Source organism: Ixodes scapularis, unplaced genomic scaffold (genome assembly GCF_016920785.2).
Source record: "Ixodes scapularis isolate PalLabHiFi unplaced genomic scaffold, ASM1692078v2 PGA_scaffold3__209_contigs__length_174095766, whole genome shotgun sequence".
NCBI classification, from domain to species: Eukaryota; Metazoa; Arthropoda; class Arachnida; order Ixodida; family Ixodidae; genus Ixodes; species Ixodes scapularis.
The window spans coordinates 63,606,694-63,622,731 of NW_024609868.1; the positions used below are offsets into that span (position 1 = coordinate 63,606,694).

The following is a 16,038-nucleotide window of genomic DNA, read 5'->3' on the forward strand; positions in this document are numbered from 1 at the left end:
GCGACATACACGGGGTCACGACGTCCACTCTGCGACAGTCTCTTTTCCCGAGCATGATGAGAAGAACACACACAACATCACTATCTCACCCGCACGAACGTGCGTGAACAATGCGTAATACTGTGGAAATTCCAAGAGCTGCTAGTGCTCGACACGGAGACCCCATCAGAAGCCAGTCATCAGAAGCGATAATCGAAAGTTTGGAAATTTCGCACAAGCCTATCGTAACGACGCGGTAGACTTGAACCGCTAATCTAACAAAGCAAAAGATCATAAAAAAAATATAAAAAAAGTTAAGTAAACTTGCGGCACAATTATGGCTTAAATTGCTCACATTTTGCTGAAATAAAGCAGGATGTAGCAGGTAAGCACTCTGCCGCAGTTTGATGCAAATGGCGCAACAATCGCTTCACACATGGTCCCGCACACAAGCGCTTGCGCGCTAAAGTGGGCCATCGATTTCACTGTACAAAAGACTGTGCAATAAAGGATTTATTATTATTATTATTATTATTATTATTAACTGCAAACAACATTCGCGTCAGAAATGGTGAGTTTCAGCCGATCGTTGCTCGCGTACGATGCTGGTATCGGAAACTCACTGCACCACTCCGGAGCTGTCTCAGGGACGCGGAAATGATGTGCTAAAAATTTCAAGTAGATTACCGCGCTTTCTGCTGGATAGCCGTAAATAAAAGCTAACTTCAAGCGTGAAAAAAAAAAAGTGATGTAGTGATGTTTATTATACTTATTTGCATCTACAAGATGATGGTGACAGCAGAAAGACCGAAGGTTCATGCAAAAAATCTGATAAAACCAATATGTTCGCTTGCAAATACTCGAGCATACAATCAAATTGCCCCTCGCTTCGAAAGCCTTGCGCTTTGGAGGAGCATCGCGGGTTTCTGATGCGTGTATTTCTCTCTCTTTACAGGTACGGCAGCCAACTAGCTTTAATATTAAATTACAATCAAAACAATTTCACAAGAGGCCTTGCCGCGACGGGTCTCAAGGAAGTACCTCAAAGTGCATACTGGATAGGTGAGCAAAAATAAACTCCCCATTGAATGGCGCCATAACAGTACTAAAATGATTCCCGGAATACCTTTTGGAGCGGACAAAGGCCAAAATTAGAGCAACAGACTTGGCTCGTTCCACGGCGAATAGTAGCTTAAAAGGGCATTACAGTGGTTTTTGAAATGGTATTCTCACGATGCAAACTCGATCTATGTGCGTCCTAAAGTCTAAAATGACGATCATGTGTTGCCTTTTTCTCCAATAAAAACACGACCAAACATCGCAACGCGCCTTTGTTTAAGATATATACCAGAAAAGGGGTTTGGCGCGATGTTTGGTGGCGGTTTTTAATAAGAAAATACATGCATGATTGTAATTTTTTGTTTAGGATGGTGTTTGGTGTTACAGTTATTGCCATAACAAGACAAACTAAGATTCCGCTTCAGTGTCCCTTGAAGATTCATGCATTGACCTGTCCAGTTAAGAATGCATTTTCTTTCCAACTCTTGTGCAATTATCATAGCACATAAAACACTACTTTTTTTTTATTCTCCAATACACTCCACTAGCACTTTAGCTACAGTAACTCGATCAGTCAGGACCCCTTTGCCCTTTTTTTTTCTCTGGCTTGGCAGTAAAAGCAAGAACAGAACCGACACAAAATCTAAGCACCTCTACAAAGCTCAATGATTTCCTGCAATGGCTGATACTAATCAGTCTGTCATACAATTAAGAAGAGCCTAAATCTAGAATCAGCATGTGGTCCTGCCCCCTTTCGCCACTGTTCCCAAGTTTGCCAACACGGTACTTTTATATATAATTACTCAACAAAATATTCCAGGAGTAATCACAATGAAAATACAGCAGGTTTATAAGAAAGGTCTCCTACCCAAGTGTCTACACCTCACTTGCTGCCACCAAACGAAGTGGTAATACCTCCCAAACTTCCCTGCCACAGGCCTTAGGTCCGTGGATGACCTTTCCACAAACACCCTGGAGTCATCCAGTGGCTACTTCATCCCAAAGTATGTGGGCTACTGGGCCCTGAACCAGCCAAGGCCCAAGGATGGGCAGTGCGTCCAAGCCAGGATGACTGAGCGCACGCAGGAGTGGCACTTGGCACCCTGCGAAGCTCTGCTCCCCTTCATCTGTCAGGTCCCGGCTTGCCCAGAAGGTACATTTCCCGACTTTGATCGAACCAGCAACCTCACAGAATTAGAGCCAGTGTGCAACTAGTGTCACATGTAACATCATAAAGCTACCCATATGCAATTACCCTCTCTGAAGTATGTCAAGCTCAGATTTGTACTTCATACATATAACCAAACAATTACACCACCTCTAGTAGCACAGCATGTTACAAAACCTTACTGGTTTTGTAACATGCTGATGTTGCACAATGTTATGTCACATAAATTAATGTAACTACAATGCTAATAAGGCAATATTATATAGTAACATACTCTGAAAACATTAGCATAATGCTAGGAAACTTTCATGTAATGTTTCACAACCGTTATGGCATTACTGATATGTCAAAAGATATGAGGGAAAGATAAGTAAAAAAACACAGAGTATAGGTTTAAGCAAAAAAACACAGAGTAACCTAGATTTAACAAAGGGAGCAACTCAAACCATGGAGAGTGTTTACAGTTTAATGGCAGACACCTCTTGCGCTGATTGGGCACAAGTGCGCGTGCCGCATGGTGAAAAGGAAAGCAAGTTGAGAGGTGGAAACGTTTGGAGACGATCAACACTTTTGCCACTTTCTCTTAGCTCGTATCGCAACGTTGCACGACATTCAGGAAATATGTTGCTCAAATTCATAGAACAATTCCAAGTGACGTTGGAGGAACAGAAAAGTTTTGTCCATGGAATATTATATGCTAAAGAAAAACATTGAAGAAAACATTGTGCAAACATTTGTTGTGATGTTACTTCAATGTTATGCAATCACATATCACAAACATTAAAGGTATCAAGTACCGCATAAACATCTACTGATATGTTATTGCAATGTTGTGCCATCACGTTGTGCTAACATTGAGTACTTAACATTGCATAAGCACTTCTGATGTAATTGCAATGTTTCCCGGTATAGTTGCAGTGATATGAAAATTTTTAACATTAACCAAATATTTACGCTGCACACTACATCCTAGAAACGTAGCAACATTCGGTGCCACTTGGGATTGTAACAATTGACACATCGTAAAGCCACCAGCACGGATGCTAGTGTTGGGTAACCAAGGTACAGTATTAAGCATTTTAATCAAGTGTAAACTAGGCACAAACACCAGTAGTTAGTACGACTGTGTCTGCAGAAACTTGGAAATAAATCTGACAGGAAAGAGGTTAAATGCTTTCACAAGTGAAATTAATCTCAGTTGCCAGTTGCTTGTAAATTTCTTCGGCTACATTTTTCATTGTCTCGTAACTTCTCCACAGGGTCCTTTCTCTGCAGCAATGGAAGGTGCCTCAACAGAAAATGGATGTGTGATGGCCAAGACGACTGCGGTGATGAGTCTGATGAAATGAACTGCCCCCGTAAGTGATATTTCAGCTGGATAAAAGGATGTTAAGCGGTGCTGAATTCAAACTGATGTGTCCTTATTATATTTACACAGAATCGTGCCACTTCTACATGCAAAGCTCAGGTGATTCCATCCAGTCTCCAAACTATCCAAACAAATACGAGCCAAACCTTGACTGCAAATGGACCTTGGAAGGACCCCTTGGAACCGGTGTTGTGTTACAGGTGACAACTTTATAAACCTTATCTAATGAAATTCTTTTAAAGCACACCATTAATAAAATTTGCTGGTAAATAAACACTTTGGTTATTTTAATAAAAAAAGTAAGGCCAAAATCCCAATATGCATACAGCACTACTAAACGTTAAAACAATGCCAGAAACAGCTTTTGTTTGATCTAAAATAGGTCATCTACTAACTCCTCGTGTTCTTTGGAACGCAGTTTTCAGAGTTTGAGACTGAAGCCAACTTCGACACCGTCCAAGTGCTTTCTGGGGGAAGGACGGAAGAGTCCAGCGTATCTCTCGTGACCCTGTCCGGAAAGCAAGATCTCAATGCCAAGTCTTTCATGACAGCCTCCAATCTCATGATCATCAAGTTCAGAACCGATGCGTCAGCTGAGAAGAGAGGCTTCCGGGCCAGCTGGAAAACAGGTATGCCCAGCACCTCTTTCAGTTTGTCGCAGGTACAGAGCAGTAGGCCCCACAAAGCCCTCCACCCTTTCCACTTTACAGTGTTGGGAAGTACTTGAGGTACATTGTACTTAAAGTACTACTTCAAGTAGGTTTAGGAAACTTGAACTTTACTTAAAGTACATCCTCTGAGTATGTACTTGTACTTTACTTAAAGTATTTTTTTTCTGGTACCTTCCAAGAAAAGTACAATTTCCGACTTGAAAGTCCCCAAATTTGGTTCCCCAAATTTGGTTTTGTTAAATTAGTATCACGAAATGATGCTCTGTTAACTCCAAAGAAATACTGGGAGGGATATTCTACCCTTACCAGAAACGTGAGCAGAAGACGCATCGCTCCGTTTGTTCTGGGGGCGGCTTCCCCGTAGCTTTTTTAACTTTTACTACTTCTCAGTCGGTCGGTGCGAGCGAGGAGGTTTAAAATATTAGGCGATCAAAATTAATCATAATGTAGCAGTCAAAGAAAAAGACAACAGATGAGAATGTCAAAATGTTTTGAGACATTCTCTTTTGTCTTTTCCTTAGACTTGAAAGTTTAATTTTTTCGCACCCAATCTCAGGTGTCACATTATGACTAATTATCACCAGCTCGGTTGCACACTCACATTTGTTGTTTTTTCATTAAGGAGAAGACGTTTCTCTATGAGAGGATTATTTGCGGAAGCTACAGGGCTGACGTCATGATCTCTCCTAGTACATTTAATTCCCTTGTGTGCAACAATCCAGTGCAAGAAAATCACTGTACAGTGATTTTCAGAAATTTGGCTCAATTCCTGCAAATAAATACTCTGTGGCCACTTTATCAAATCTTCGCCGTCGTTTTTTTTAAAATAGGTCATGCAGCCTTGATTACCCCTGCGCAATGCATACCAGTCAAAAAATCACTATATAGGGGAATTAAAGGGCATCATGAACGATTGTGTTAAAATACTTGTACTTTACTTTGAAAGTACACTGTATTTATAGTATCTTACTTCAAGTACATTGCACCTAGTGTACTTACTACTTTACTTGAAGTACATCACGTTTAATTCACTTTGTACTTTACTTGAAGCACCTCTTAGATGTACTTTACCCAACACTGCCACCTTAGCACCACGGACGCTGGAGAGGAGTAAACCTCCAACCATAACCAGCAGAGAGCTTTGCAGGAGGGGCTTCTCTTTCCATTTTTATGTTGCAACATACTATAGACTGAATGTTCCTGGGAAATATAACATTCACTTTAATGCTCCTAGTCCACTGATGCATGACACGACTAAATGTTCTCAAATTGCCCTTGCAGAGCCTGTTAAGTGTGGAGGAGAGCTCATGGCACAGCCCAGCGCGCAGGTTCTGAACTCTCCAATGTACCCCGAGCCCTACCCTGGCGGACTGGAATGTCTGTGGGTCATCACTGCACCAGCCAGCAAGATTATATCTCTCGAGGTACATGGCATAGGCTATTACAATAGCTGTCTTCTGCGTGCAACCATCTTGGTCTGCTGGGTTGTGGAATGCCTTCTGAGAATGTGCAGCAACTCTCTTTTGTGAGCTATCAGACACTGTGCATGTGTCCACAGCCCAATGATTCATAATTTTTCATCTGGGTGCTAAGCATTGGAAACCTTAGCCTGAATTAACGTTGTGGCTAACAAATTTCCAGTGGAGATCCATTCTGTGCTGCATCCTTCATGGAATTTGCACTAAAAGTAAACAAGGGTATTCCTCTACCTGCTGCAGATTGTCGACCTGGATCTGGAGCCAGCCAAGGACTCCATCTTGGTCAGGGACGGTTCCCTCCCATCCGATCCGCTGCTGAACACCCTGACGGGGCCAGCCACCGAGAACCCGCAGTTCATCATGTCGACGCGAAATCGCCTCTACCTCTACTTCCGTTCCAGCTTCGGAGACAGCCGAAAGGGATTCTCCATTCGGTTCCGTTCTGGTGGGCTCAACTTCCTCATGCGTAGTAACGAGAGTTCTTACCATACTTGCTCCAACAAATGTTGACCCTTAGAACAGATGCTCATGCCTTTTATTGGTAAAATTGAAGATTACAGACAATTTTAGTTAAGATTTGAGCATTATTTCTCATCTAATTATGTTACACTCTCAGAAAAGCTTTCCAGTAGGAGTAATTAGAGACCAACCTTATATTGAGAATGCACCTATGAATGTATTGAAAAAGATAAGTCACCGGGCCAGCGGTCCTGACCCGGTGACAGAGGCATGAAATGCACCTGTGCCACTTCCTTCCCACTTATGAGGGAGATGAGGCGGTAGCTTTGCGCCTCGGCCACTTGGAGGCAGGAAACCTGGCACAAAGATGTGTTCCAATAGGAAATCGAGAATTTACGTCCAAATTGAGCATTTTTGTTTTCTTAGTGCCATAAATTCCTGCATTTGCCTTATATTTGCCTAAAATGAGTGGATCTAGTGGTTTTTGACAATGCTCAGAAAACTTTTAAATAGAACCATACTTTTTTTTTTTCACAATTCAAAAGGTAATGAGTAAATTTTAGTTGATTATTTAGTTAATTAGTATCTTTTTTGCAATTCCCAATCTTCATCATGGCTGGAAGTTTGTTGCCGGAAAGGGTTTTTTTTTCCTCAACCACCAATTTTCTGAGATTTTTGAGTCTTCGCTAAAACACCCGATATGTAAAACCATCTCATCCACACAAGTAAAATAAAGTTGGTAAAAGTAGGTAAGTATCAACTAATAAAGAGCATAATCTCGCATAGAAAACAGTGAACATGTTAGTTTATTTGGGTAAAAGTCTGCTGCTTTCTTCATTGCAGGTTGTGAAGTGGACATTGCGTCCACGTCAGGAAACGTCTCCTCCCCCGCATTCGGCGTCGATAAGTACCCGCCCAACCAAGTGTGTGCCTATCGGATAACCAGGCCAGGAGGAGGTCCCGTGTCCCTCAAGTTTGAGAAGTTTGCCGTGGCTCCGGATGACTTTGTACAGGTAAAAAATCGCCAAGTACTAAGTGCACTTCATCGCAAACAAATCCACTCTCCACATTACCTTTCCATGACCTTAATTATTCTTTGCTCTCTGAACATATGTTCACTGTGAAAAACTGAACATATGCCCAGGCTCCTACAAAGGTCAATCCAATATTTTCTGCATTGTTTTGATTTGCATAAAGACAGTTGATAATTTTGACATACCTCAAAATAAAACAAAAAATCCAGCATCATATATTCAAGCTTTAAAGGTATGCTGCATGATGCAGTTAGCATGAACACAACATCGAAACATTTTTGGGTATTGGCCATGAATGCTAAAGAAGAAAACCGATGTCTACTGCCTTTGTTGTTTCTCACCATGAGCACATTCAGCAATATTATTAGTTATAATAACAGCACATCAGATTTAAGAAAGAGAGAAACACCAATGGCTTGTTTGTACTAATACCGATGTTGAACTCTGCGCATATGTCAAAAAGTATTTTCAGTCAATATGGCATATTTCAGAATTTGTCAAAATGTCATAAGTATCTGTAACCTGGCTTGGCAGCTTTTGGTGCTGTATCAAAAGCCTAGTCTATTGCAAGAAAAAGACGCGATCTCTGATATACATGCTAACAGAAAAACCATAAAATTCAGGGTAAGACTACTTGATGCACCTTTTGTTATTTGACACTATATAGCTATTCATAGAATAAATAAATACTTAATAGAAAAGGTCTTCTGTAGACACTACCATTAGTAAAAGCTACAAAAGAACGCTTTTCCTATAATAAAATAAGCTTGAAGTTAGATGCTTTTAAGTACCAAGTTGGTCTCCCAACAAGAAACGTTCAAAAGGTACTCAACATAATCTTCATTGTTTTTCCCAGATCTATGATGGTCCTGACACCAGAAATGGCATTCGGCTACACCCAGGCCAGGGCTACACTGGCACAAATCGGCCGACACTTACCCTGACTGCAAGCAGTGGTCAGATGTTTGTTACCTTCACCAGTAATCCACTCAACACAGCTGCAGGATGGCTGGCCAGCTTCAGTGCCGGTAAAGTGACACGCTTTTCCAAGAGAATAAAAAATTATTTTCCTTTAATTATCATCCGAGCCACCACTAGAAACCACTAGAACTATTGCAAACTTGAACGGCAGGCTGCGAAAGCTTGCATGGATCTAGTATAAAGTTAGCAAAATTTTAAAGTGGCAAATCTTTTTCGACACTGTACAAAGAAAACGGATATTTTCGATGCCTAAAGCGCGGATGCACCAGAAAATAGTACTATTGTCGAAGCAGTTGCATCAAAAAGGGGAAGGGGGGGAGCTGCAGGCGGATAACGGGGGGGGGGGGTCAGGGGTATCGCGATGGCCCACTGCCCCAGGTGCCGCTAGTGATACCCACTGAATCAAAATGACAAAAAAAGTCTGTTTGACAAATTTAAAAGCTTCAAAACTGGTGGTTTGTCAGCTGACCTTCGGAATTCTAAAAAAAAAATCAATAGTATTTGCCGAATGTTACCGAGGAAGCTTTAAACCTGTTGGACTAAGGTTGAGACTCTTTGCAAGTATTATTAAGCATAACAAAACTAGATTCACTTTAGTCAGTCAACCCCGGTTATGTCACGTTAGGTTTTCATGTTTGGTATCTGCAGTTCATATTTGAGAGTGGTTAATAAGAATCCTTAATTAAATAACATAACAAAAAAAGTTCAACACTGCTTCAAAGTCAATTTCTTTTAGCATGGAAGCATGGGGATATGTTTAAGTGCTAATGTAGTTCTCGTTCCATTCGTCTCAAAGACTGCCCGCTCCTGACTGTGGGAGAGGGAGCCCTGGCCTCCAGTCGAGAGACGACTTTCGGCGCCAAGGTGACCTACGTTTGCCCTGCGGGCCAGGAGTTCAGCAACGGGATGTCCAAGATTGTGGCCGAGTGCATGCCTGGGGGAAAGTGGAGCGTGGGCTCCATTCCAAGGTGTCAGGGTAGGATTCCACTTGTCCACGTGTCTCATCGCATGTTCTAACAAACTCCATTTTAGTGGCCAGCCTATGAAATGTAAATGAATATTATCTACACCTGACCTCATTTTGAAGACTTTGGAAAACCTGAGACTTTGGAAACGAGGTGTATACTGAACAAATAGTTAGCACACAAGAGGAACAACTTCGCTGTGCCAGCAATTCAGGCTATGAAACATGTAGATAAAAAGAATGGCACAAAAAATGTTACACTTTAATGAATGAGAGTATAAAGAAGTCTACTAGAGAAAATATCATGCCAAAAAATAACGTTTTGGATGAGAAAAAAAAATGTTTACATTTACAAATCTGTAATGTGAAATCAGAGCGCAAGCTTTTGAGGTATTTCGATTTTGCAATATACCATGCTAAAGAATTTAACGAAGAAATATCTAGATGTACAAATATAGATCTCATACGCCTGCATATATAATGTAAATTATATATATATGTACCGTAAAATACCGGGCAAGCACCCACTCAAAATATAGAATAATGGCGAGAGAATGGGGAATGGGCGCTTGTCCGGTCATCAATTTTATATATAAATGTACTGCGCATATTCCCTCAGATCTTACAAATTTGGGAATGGGCGCTTAATGTGGACTGGGTGGATGTGCGGTATTCATTATGCATATTAGTTAATTATTAATTATAATATTATTTATCTAAGTTTCCCCGCCAAATTTAGCTGGAAATTGGACAACATATAACCTCAAAACCAATTCAGTTTGCCCGCTAAATTTAGAGGGGAAAAAGGTCGTCACATGACTTCGTGTCACGTCACCAATGAACAAAGTCGGTTTCTCAGTTAGACATAGAGGGAAAATTGACATCCCGTGACCTCAACGTCGATTCAATCCCCCTTAAATTTTGCAGGAAAACTGAATTGGTGCTGAGGTCATGTGACGTCAGTTTTACCGCTAAATTTAGTGGGGTTACGCTGACAAAGATGGCGACGCCGCCAAACACGGGAACAAGTGCCTAAGAGCTGCACTCTAAAAAATAAATATGCAAACACAGATATAACTATTATCAAACAATTAACCGCAGTAGACAAGGGCACTTTTCATTCCCAAAGTCTCAGGTTTTACAACTCAAGACTCAAATAATTATTCAATCACGCACAATCAGCTTCATTTGTTTGCACGATACAATATGGTCAGGGGGCCCCATGTCAGATAGGTAGTGTCGTGCAAATATTCGAATACTCTATTCAATATTCGCTTCAAGATGAACTGCAATATTCATACTTCACAAACTGTAGATCGCGGCGGGCGAGTCCCGTTGAGTGCGCTCCTCACCGAGCACCTGTGCACTGCGGGGAAGCAGTACCCGTGGAGCTCGGGGGCTCCGCAGGCATTACTTCCGTACAGTGCACAGGTGCTCGATGAGACGCTTGCTGGCCGGGGCTAACCGACCGCGATTATGCAAAAGTGTAGGCTATTCAGCGGTGTCTTGACAACCCATGGTAATCATTCGCATTTTTTTTTTGTCAAATATAAAATTGGAAACAAATTTCCACATAGCAAGCAGATTTATAAATTCCCGTTCATATGGTTATATTAAAATGAACTGAGGTCAGGAATGGACAATCGAAGGATGGGAACAACCTTCACGAGTCCAGCTGAATTTTCTTTAGTTAAAGAAATTATTTGATATTTAATTCAAAAAAATATTTTGTCAAAACCACTATTTGCTTCAAATTAGCTATAAACTCAAAATGCACTTTTAACACATGCCTACATATATACATTATAACAAATACCGTCATTCTTTACACCATTAAAAATTTACAGATAAGTCATCCACTGTAAATGAGCATTTGCCATAAACACTCTCACCTTGGTCATTTGTTTAGTTTTTTCCCTCCAAACTTTCAAGCACTCCCCCAGTGAGCAGAATCAGCAAAGGTCTGCATTGCTTTACTTGTGTCTCATATCCACTTCTTTCATTTCTCTCCGTAGAGCGCTACTGCGGAGCCGTCCCTCAAATCGATAGCGGCTTTGCCGTGGCTGCCACCAACGTGACGTACCGCGGACAAGCCACCTACCAGTGCTATGCGGGCTTCGCCTTCACGGGGGGCTTCCCCACCCAGACCATACGCTGCAACGAAGAGGGCAACTGGGTGAACCTGCCCACCTGCCTGGCCTCCTCCTGCCCACCCCTGCCGGAGGCACCCCATACCGTGCACACCATCCTCAATGGTGGTGGCAAAAACTACGGCACCGTGGTGCGCTTTGAGTGCGAGCCCGGCTACCACAGGACGGGGTACCCAGTCATCGTGTGCAAAAGCGACGGCCAGTGGTCTGCCGCACCGCCCACCTGCAAACGTGAGTACGCCTCTGGGCTGTCACTTTGTCTTAGAGCCTGTGTCATTCTGATTCCTCGATGTATATGTGTCTGCCTTAGGGTGGTGACACTTCACCACATGATACTTCTTTCTCCACTTTTCTATGAAGCACAAACCCTAAATTTTGTTGATGAAATCGTGACGTCTTCACATACCCTCGGATGATACCTGTGTGCAGCAATAAAAGTTTTAGTCTGGAGATTATTGAAGCATTAAACAAATGAGAAAATAAAAACAGACAAAACATTGAAAACTTATGTAAAGTGTATTTCTCCTTGCTCATCTCTTTTTTATGCCAATAGCTCATGCATTTAAAGTCTGGTGCCTAATTTCAAGCTATTAAATTCAGTAAGTTGTAATTTTATGAAGGCATATTATGCACAGTTATTTTCATAGCAATTGTTTTTTAAAAACACTATTAACAAAGCAAGCAGTTTCGTGCAACCTAGCCAGCAGATATCAGTTACATCAAAATAAGGTGCCACTGTTGCATGCTATAAAGAGTAAGTCAGAGAACAATTCAGTTCTGAACTGCAAAGGAATACAGTTACCCACCTAAACCTAACGCCAAAGAAAAAGAAAAGAATGAATGAATTTGGAGTTTTCTGGCGCAGCAGCAACATAGGCCATAGTGCGCCAAATACAAAAAAAGAAAAGAAGACATGCTTTTTGGTGTGCATTATTTCATAACCGTGACTACCATCTTACTATGCAGGAGCACAGTGCCTTGACTTGCCAGCTATCGAAAATGGATTTGTGATGGATGCTAGAAGGGCCTACTACTTTGAGGACGAAGCTAAAGTCCAGTGCCACAAAGGCTACAGACTGGAGGGAAATCATGTCATCACATGCGGACCCAACCAGACGTTCACCAACCTGCCCACCTGCCGAGGTAAGCAAGCGGTCTTTTACAGGCCTTTCTAGTGCCCTGCATTCTATCCATTAAACATGTTAAAACCATCAGTATGAAAGAGATCTTGATGTGGTAGAGCAAAAGCAATAATAACAAGCAATGCACATAAGGGCTAGTAATCCCCGATGAATTCAAGCCGAGACAGGGGCAGAAGGAGGAAAATATTTGTACAGTGAAAGATAAAGTAAGAGAGACAGACAACATCTCTACTAGACACGTTGTCTGTCCATTAATTTCTCTTCCACTGTAAAAATGTTTTCTTCCTTCTGCCTCAGTCTTGGGTTAAAATCATGGTACAAAAATTCCACCAGCTTGTCTGTGTACTGACTGTAACTTCGTTAGCAATCCCTATCACATATGACCTAATTGCCATATTTTCTAGTCTATAAGTTGGCATACAAGTCGCACCTCTGCATAAGCTGCACTTGTTTGTACAGTCGGTGCTGCGAAACTGCATTGATAAGCCCGCATACATTCGTATTGTGATTGTTATATACAAACAAGTATGAGCTGCCAATTTCAATATTCTTGCCAACAAATCAATTGAATATTATAACCTCCCTGGTTGCATTAAATCACAGCTCATCCTGTGGTTATAAAATAACATGCATGAGTCACACTGCAGTATAAACCGCACTGATGAAAATTTTAGAAAAAAGAAGGTAAACTTTTTCACCGGAAAGAATGGTAATAGAAAAGGTGAACATGAATGCAAAGAAGGACTCAGTGGTGTGAATTCCCACTAAATAATGCAAATGTTTCAGACATCAACGAGTGTGCATCCTCGTCAGCTTGCGACTCTGCTTCCACAATCTGCACCAATACTTCTGGTGGATTCTTCTGCAAGTGCAAAAAAGGATTTGAGCCAAACCTGGGTAAGTGTTGTTACGCTGAGAGAGAAATCTAGACATAAAACAACAATATGTTCCCCAACCAGTGTCTACTAATAAAGTTTTGCTAGCCGACTGTCGATTTATCAGTTGATCATAACAAAGCAAGTAGATTAGGTCCCATTCATTTGAAATCATCATTCAGCTGAGAAACAAACAGTCCATCACTAGTTACGAAAGTTTCATAATTATTTTTATGAAGGGGGCCTAAGTGGTATTTGCACCATTTTTGTTACAAACACCTTGTTTCTTCTTTGTGCATCTTGCACTCAAACTATACATATGTCACCCTCACTTCATGTCAGTGGTCTTAAACAGTGTCAGCAAACCGTTTGTGATCCGCAAGGGCATTTTTATTAGTGCGAAAGCATTAACTGTCCCATGGAGCGAGCCGACGTCATCAGTTTGAAGTGCGAAAGTGGTAACTAGTTTCCCTGACCCTAAAAGTCCCATTGGCTGGCGTGCAGCAACAAGGCTCCCATTGGCCGCTGCACGCGTCAGTTTCAACGACCACTGCCATATGGCGCTGTGTCCGTGCCAGCAGTGCGCCGATGAAACTAACCGCCGCAACCCCACGCCACTACGGGCCCCGCGCCGGTTAAAACGGACACGTTAGCGCGCGCTTGGAGGCTTCTGCTCGTCTTGTCGCCGACCAACATGCCGTCACCTCCATCATCCACATTGTCGGCGGTGCTTCTGCTCGTCTCGCCGACGACGACGATGGCGCCGCCTCTAACGTCCACATCGTCACCAGTGCTTGTGCCATGACTCGAAAACATTACTCGCGCCACAAACTTCCATCGTTCACTCCGCGGTGTTCCATCGGACATTCATGCTTTCGCATTCACAACTCATAAGAAGTGCTTACGTATCTCCCGATTTTTTGTTCCGCAAATCCCACACTTGTCAATCAAACGAAGCAATAAAACTTTTTGGCACATACAGAAGAAACATCATAGTTTTATGTGGTTCTTCTGTAGATAGCAATAAAACAAGTTTGTTCCATTACAGAAATTATCCTATTTTTTAAATACAAGTCAAACACTGCTTATATGTCTTGGCACTGTTTTTTTCTTTTTTTTAACTTAGCAACTGAGCTACTATAAGAGTGAGCAAACTTTACGACCTCATAGAGGCAACTATAATAATAAAAACTCCCCCGTGTCAGCCGCTTCTTCGAGCACGCCTGTGCAATGTGGTGAAGCTTGACGTGAGAGCATTGAAGTAAAGCGGTGAAGCTTAATGTGCCACAGAGTAAGGCACCTGGTTGACCAATCGACAAGCGAGTTTTAGCTCAGATGACTACCGTAGGCACACTGTGAAAAAGAGGGTTGCACAATTTTCTTTCCCTCCCACTTTAAAAATCAGGGCCAACTCACATTCAAATATTCTTTTGTATTCTCCGAGAGTTGTTTATTATAGAGGTTAATATATATATATATACAAGTAAATATGGCAGTTATATTATTTATCCTGTCATCACCTTGTTACCACCCAACAGCTCCCCATATCCTTACTTCTCCTCATGAATGCAAGTTCCCCATCACTTCCACCTGTCCACATAGAGTCCCAAAACATTAAGGGTTGAGAGCTACTGTTATCTGTAAATTTGTAGAAAGATAGTAGAAAAAGTGGACATGTAGCTTCCTTTCTTTCGGCAGCTTTGCATCAGTGGTCTTGCATTCACTTTTTTTCTTCTTTTTTCTGTGATCTGCTAGGAGTACATTCACCTGTGTGTGTTTTGAAGAAAAATATCCTGGGCCTCAACTGAGCGCAGCACCTAATTTTCCATCTGTACAGACTGCAGGCCAGTGGGTGACCTTGGCCTGAGTAATGCTGCCATTCCCGACACCAGTATCAAAGTATCTGGCACAGAGGGTGGCTACCACAAGAATGTAAGTTGCATTAGTCCATGTAATATCTACCAGAGGAAATAAAATTCCGGTTAAAAAGTGTCCTATATGACTCTATACAATCTTACATTAGTGCTGTATGATACTAAAGCAATTTTGTTCCGTGAACAAACTGACCCTTGATCAGGGACGGCGCCAGGCTTTCCATAGTTGGGAGGCAGTGGGGGGGCACACAGCATTTTGAGGGAGGCATGGGCTTTCGAAACATTATTAAATATCAGGAAAGCGATGATAATTGAATGGGAGACAGTGGCTCCCGTTCAGTTATTGAGTTGAGCTTTCGAGTACAGACGTGGTCGCTCCCAGCGGGCACGACGGTTGAAGATTCCATACCACATTATGGAAGGCAGGCTCCGATAGTTAGGCGGTTTCACAACAGACAAGACAAAAACACAGGGTCTCCTACGTTATCCCTAAGACGACTTGAGGGCAAAAGCCCAAGTGACAATGCGTTAAATACAGACACATGATTTACTTAATGATTCCTCTTAATTCCCTTTGTCATCCTTCTTAATTTCATTGCCTCTAATTTGCCCGAGTGGTCAGGTAAACATGATAGCAAACCTCCGAAAACAGCGTACTCTCTCACGACGCACTTTTGGCGCCGTTTTATTGGTCCCGGTGATAGCGAACCTCCGAAGACAGCGCGCTGTCCGACGGCATACTTTTGGCGTATTTTAGTACATTTTGCGTCGCCAATGTTTTCTCAAGGTCGACTGAACGATGGGACATATAAGGCTTTGGCCTTAATAAAAATTA

At 42.0% G+C, this 16,038-nt stretch overlaps 1 protein-coding gene across 1 annotated transcript in view; it reads left to right on the plus strand.

The window, feature by feature from the left end:
• LOC8040537 overlaps nucleotides 1–16,038 on the plus strand; it is a 131,708-nt gene that overhangs the window by 70,813 nt on the left and 44,857 nt on the right. The window contains exons 4-17 of the mRNA XM_029994005.4: nucleotides 935–1,041; nucleotides 1,976–2,191; nucleotides 3,466–3,564; nucleotides 3,645–3,775; nucleotides 3,994–4,204; nucleotides 5,528–5,670; nucleotides 5,965–6,169; nucleotides 7,027–7,196; nucleotides 8,074–8,245; nucleotides 8,995–9,174; nucleotides 11,178–11,543; nucleotides 12,279–12,455; nucleotides 13,241–13,351; nucleotides 15,167–15,261. Of these exons, the coding sequence (XP_029849865.2) occupies nucleotides 935–1,041; nucleotides 1,976–2,191; nucleotides 3,466–3,564; nucleotides 3,645–3,775; nucleotides 3,994–4,204; nucleotides 5,528–5,670; nucleotides 5,965–6,169; nucleotides 7,027–7,196; nucleotides 8,074–8,245; nucleotides 8,995–9,174; nucleotides 11,178–11,543; nucleotides 12,279–12,455; nucleotides 13,241–13,351; nucleotides 15,167–15,261 (2,383 nt within the window). The remainder of the gene's footprint in view (nucleotides 1–934; nucleotides 1,042–1,975; nucleotides 2,192–3,465; nucleotides 3,565–3,644; nucleotides 3,776–3,993; nucleotides 4,205–5,527; nucleotides 5,671–5,964; nucleotides 6,170–7,026; nucleotides 7,197–8,073; nucleotides 8,246–8,994; nucleotides 9,175–11,177; nucleotides 11,544–12,278; nucleotides 12,456–13,240; nucleotides 13,352–15,166; nucleotides 15,262–16,038) is intronic.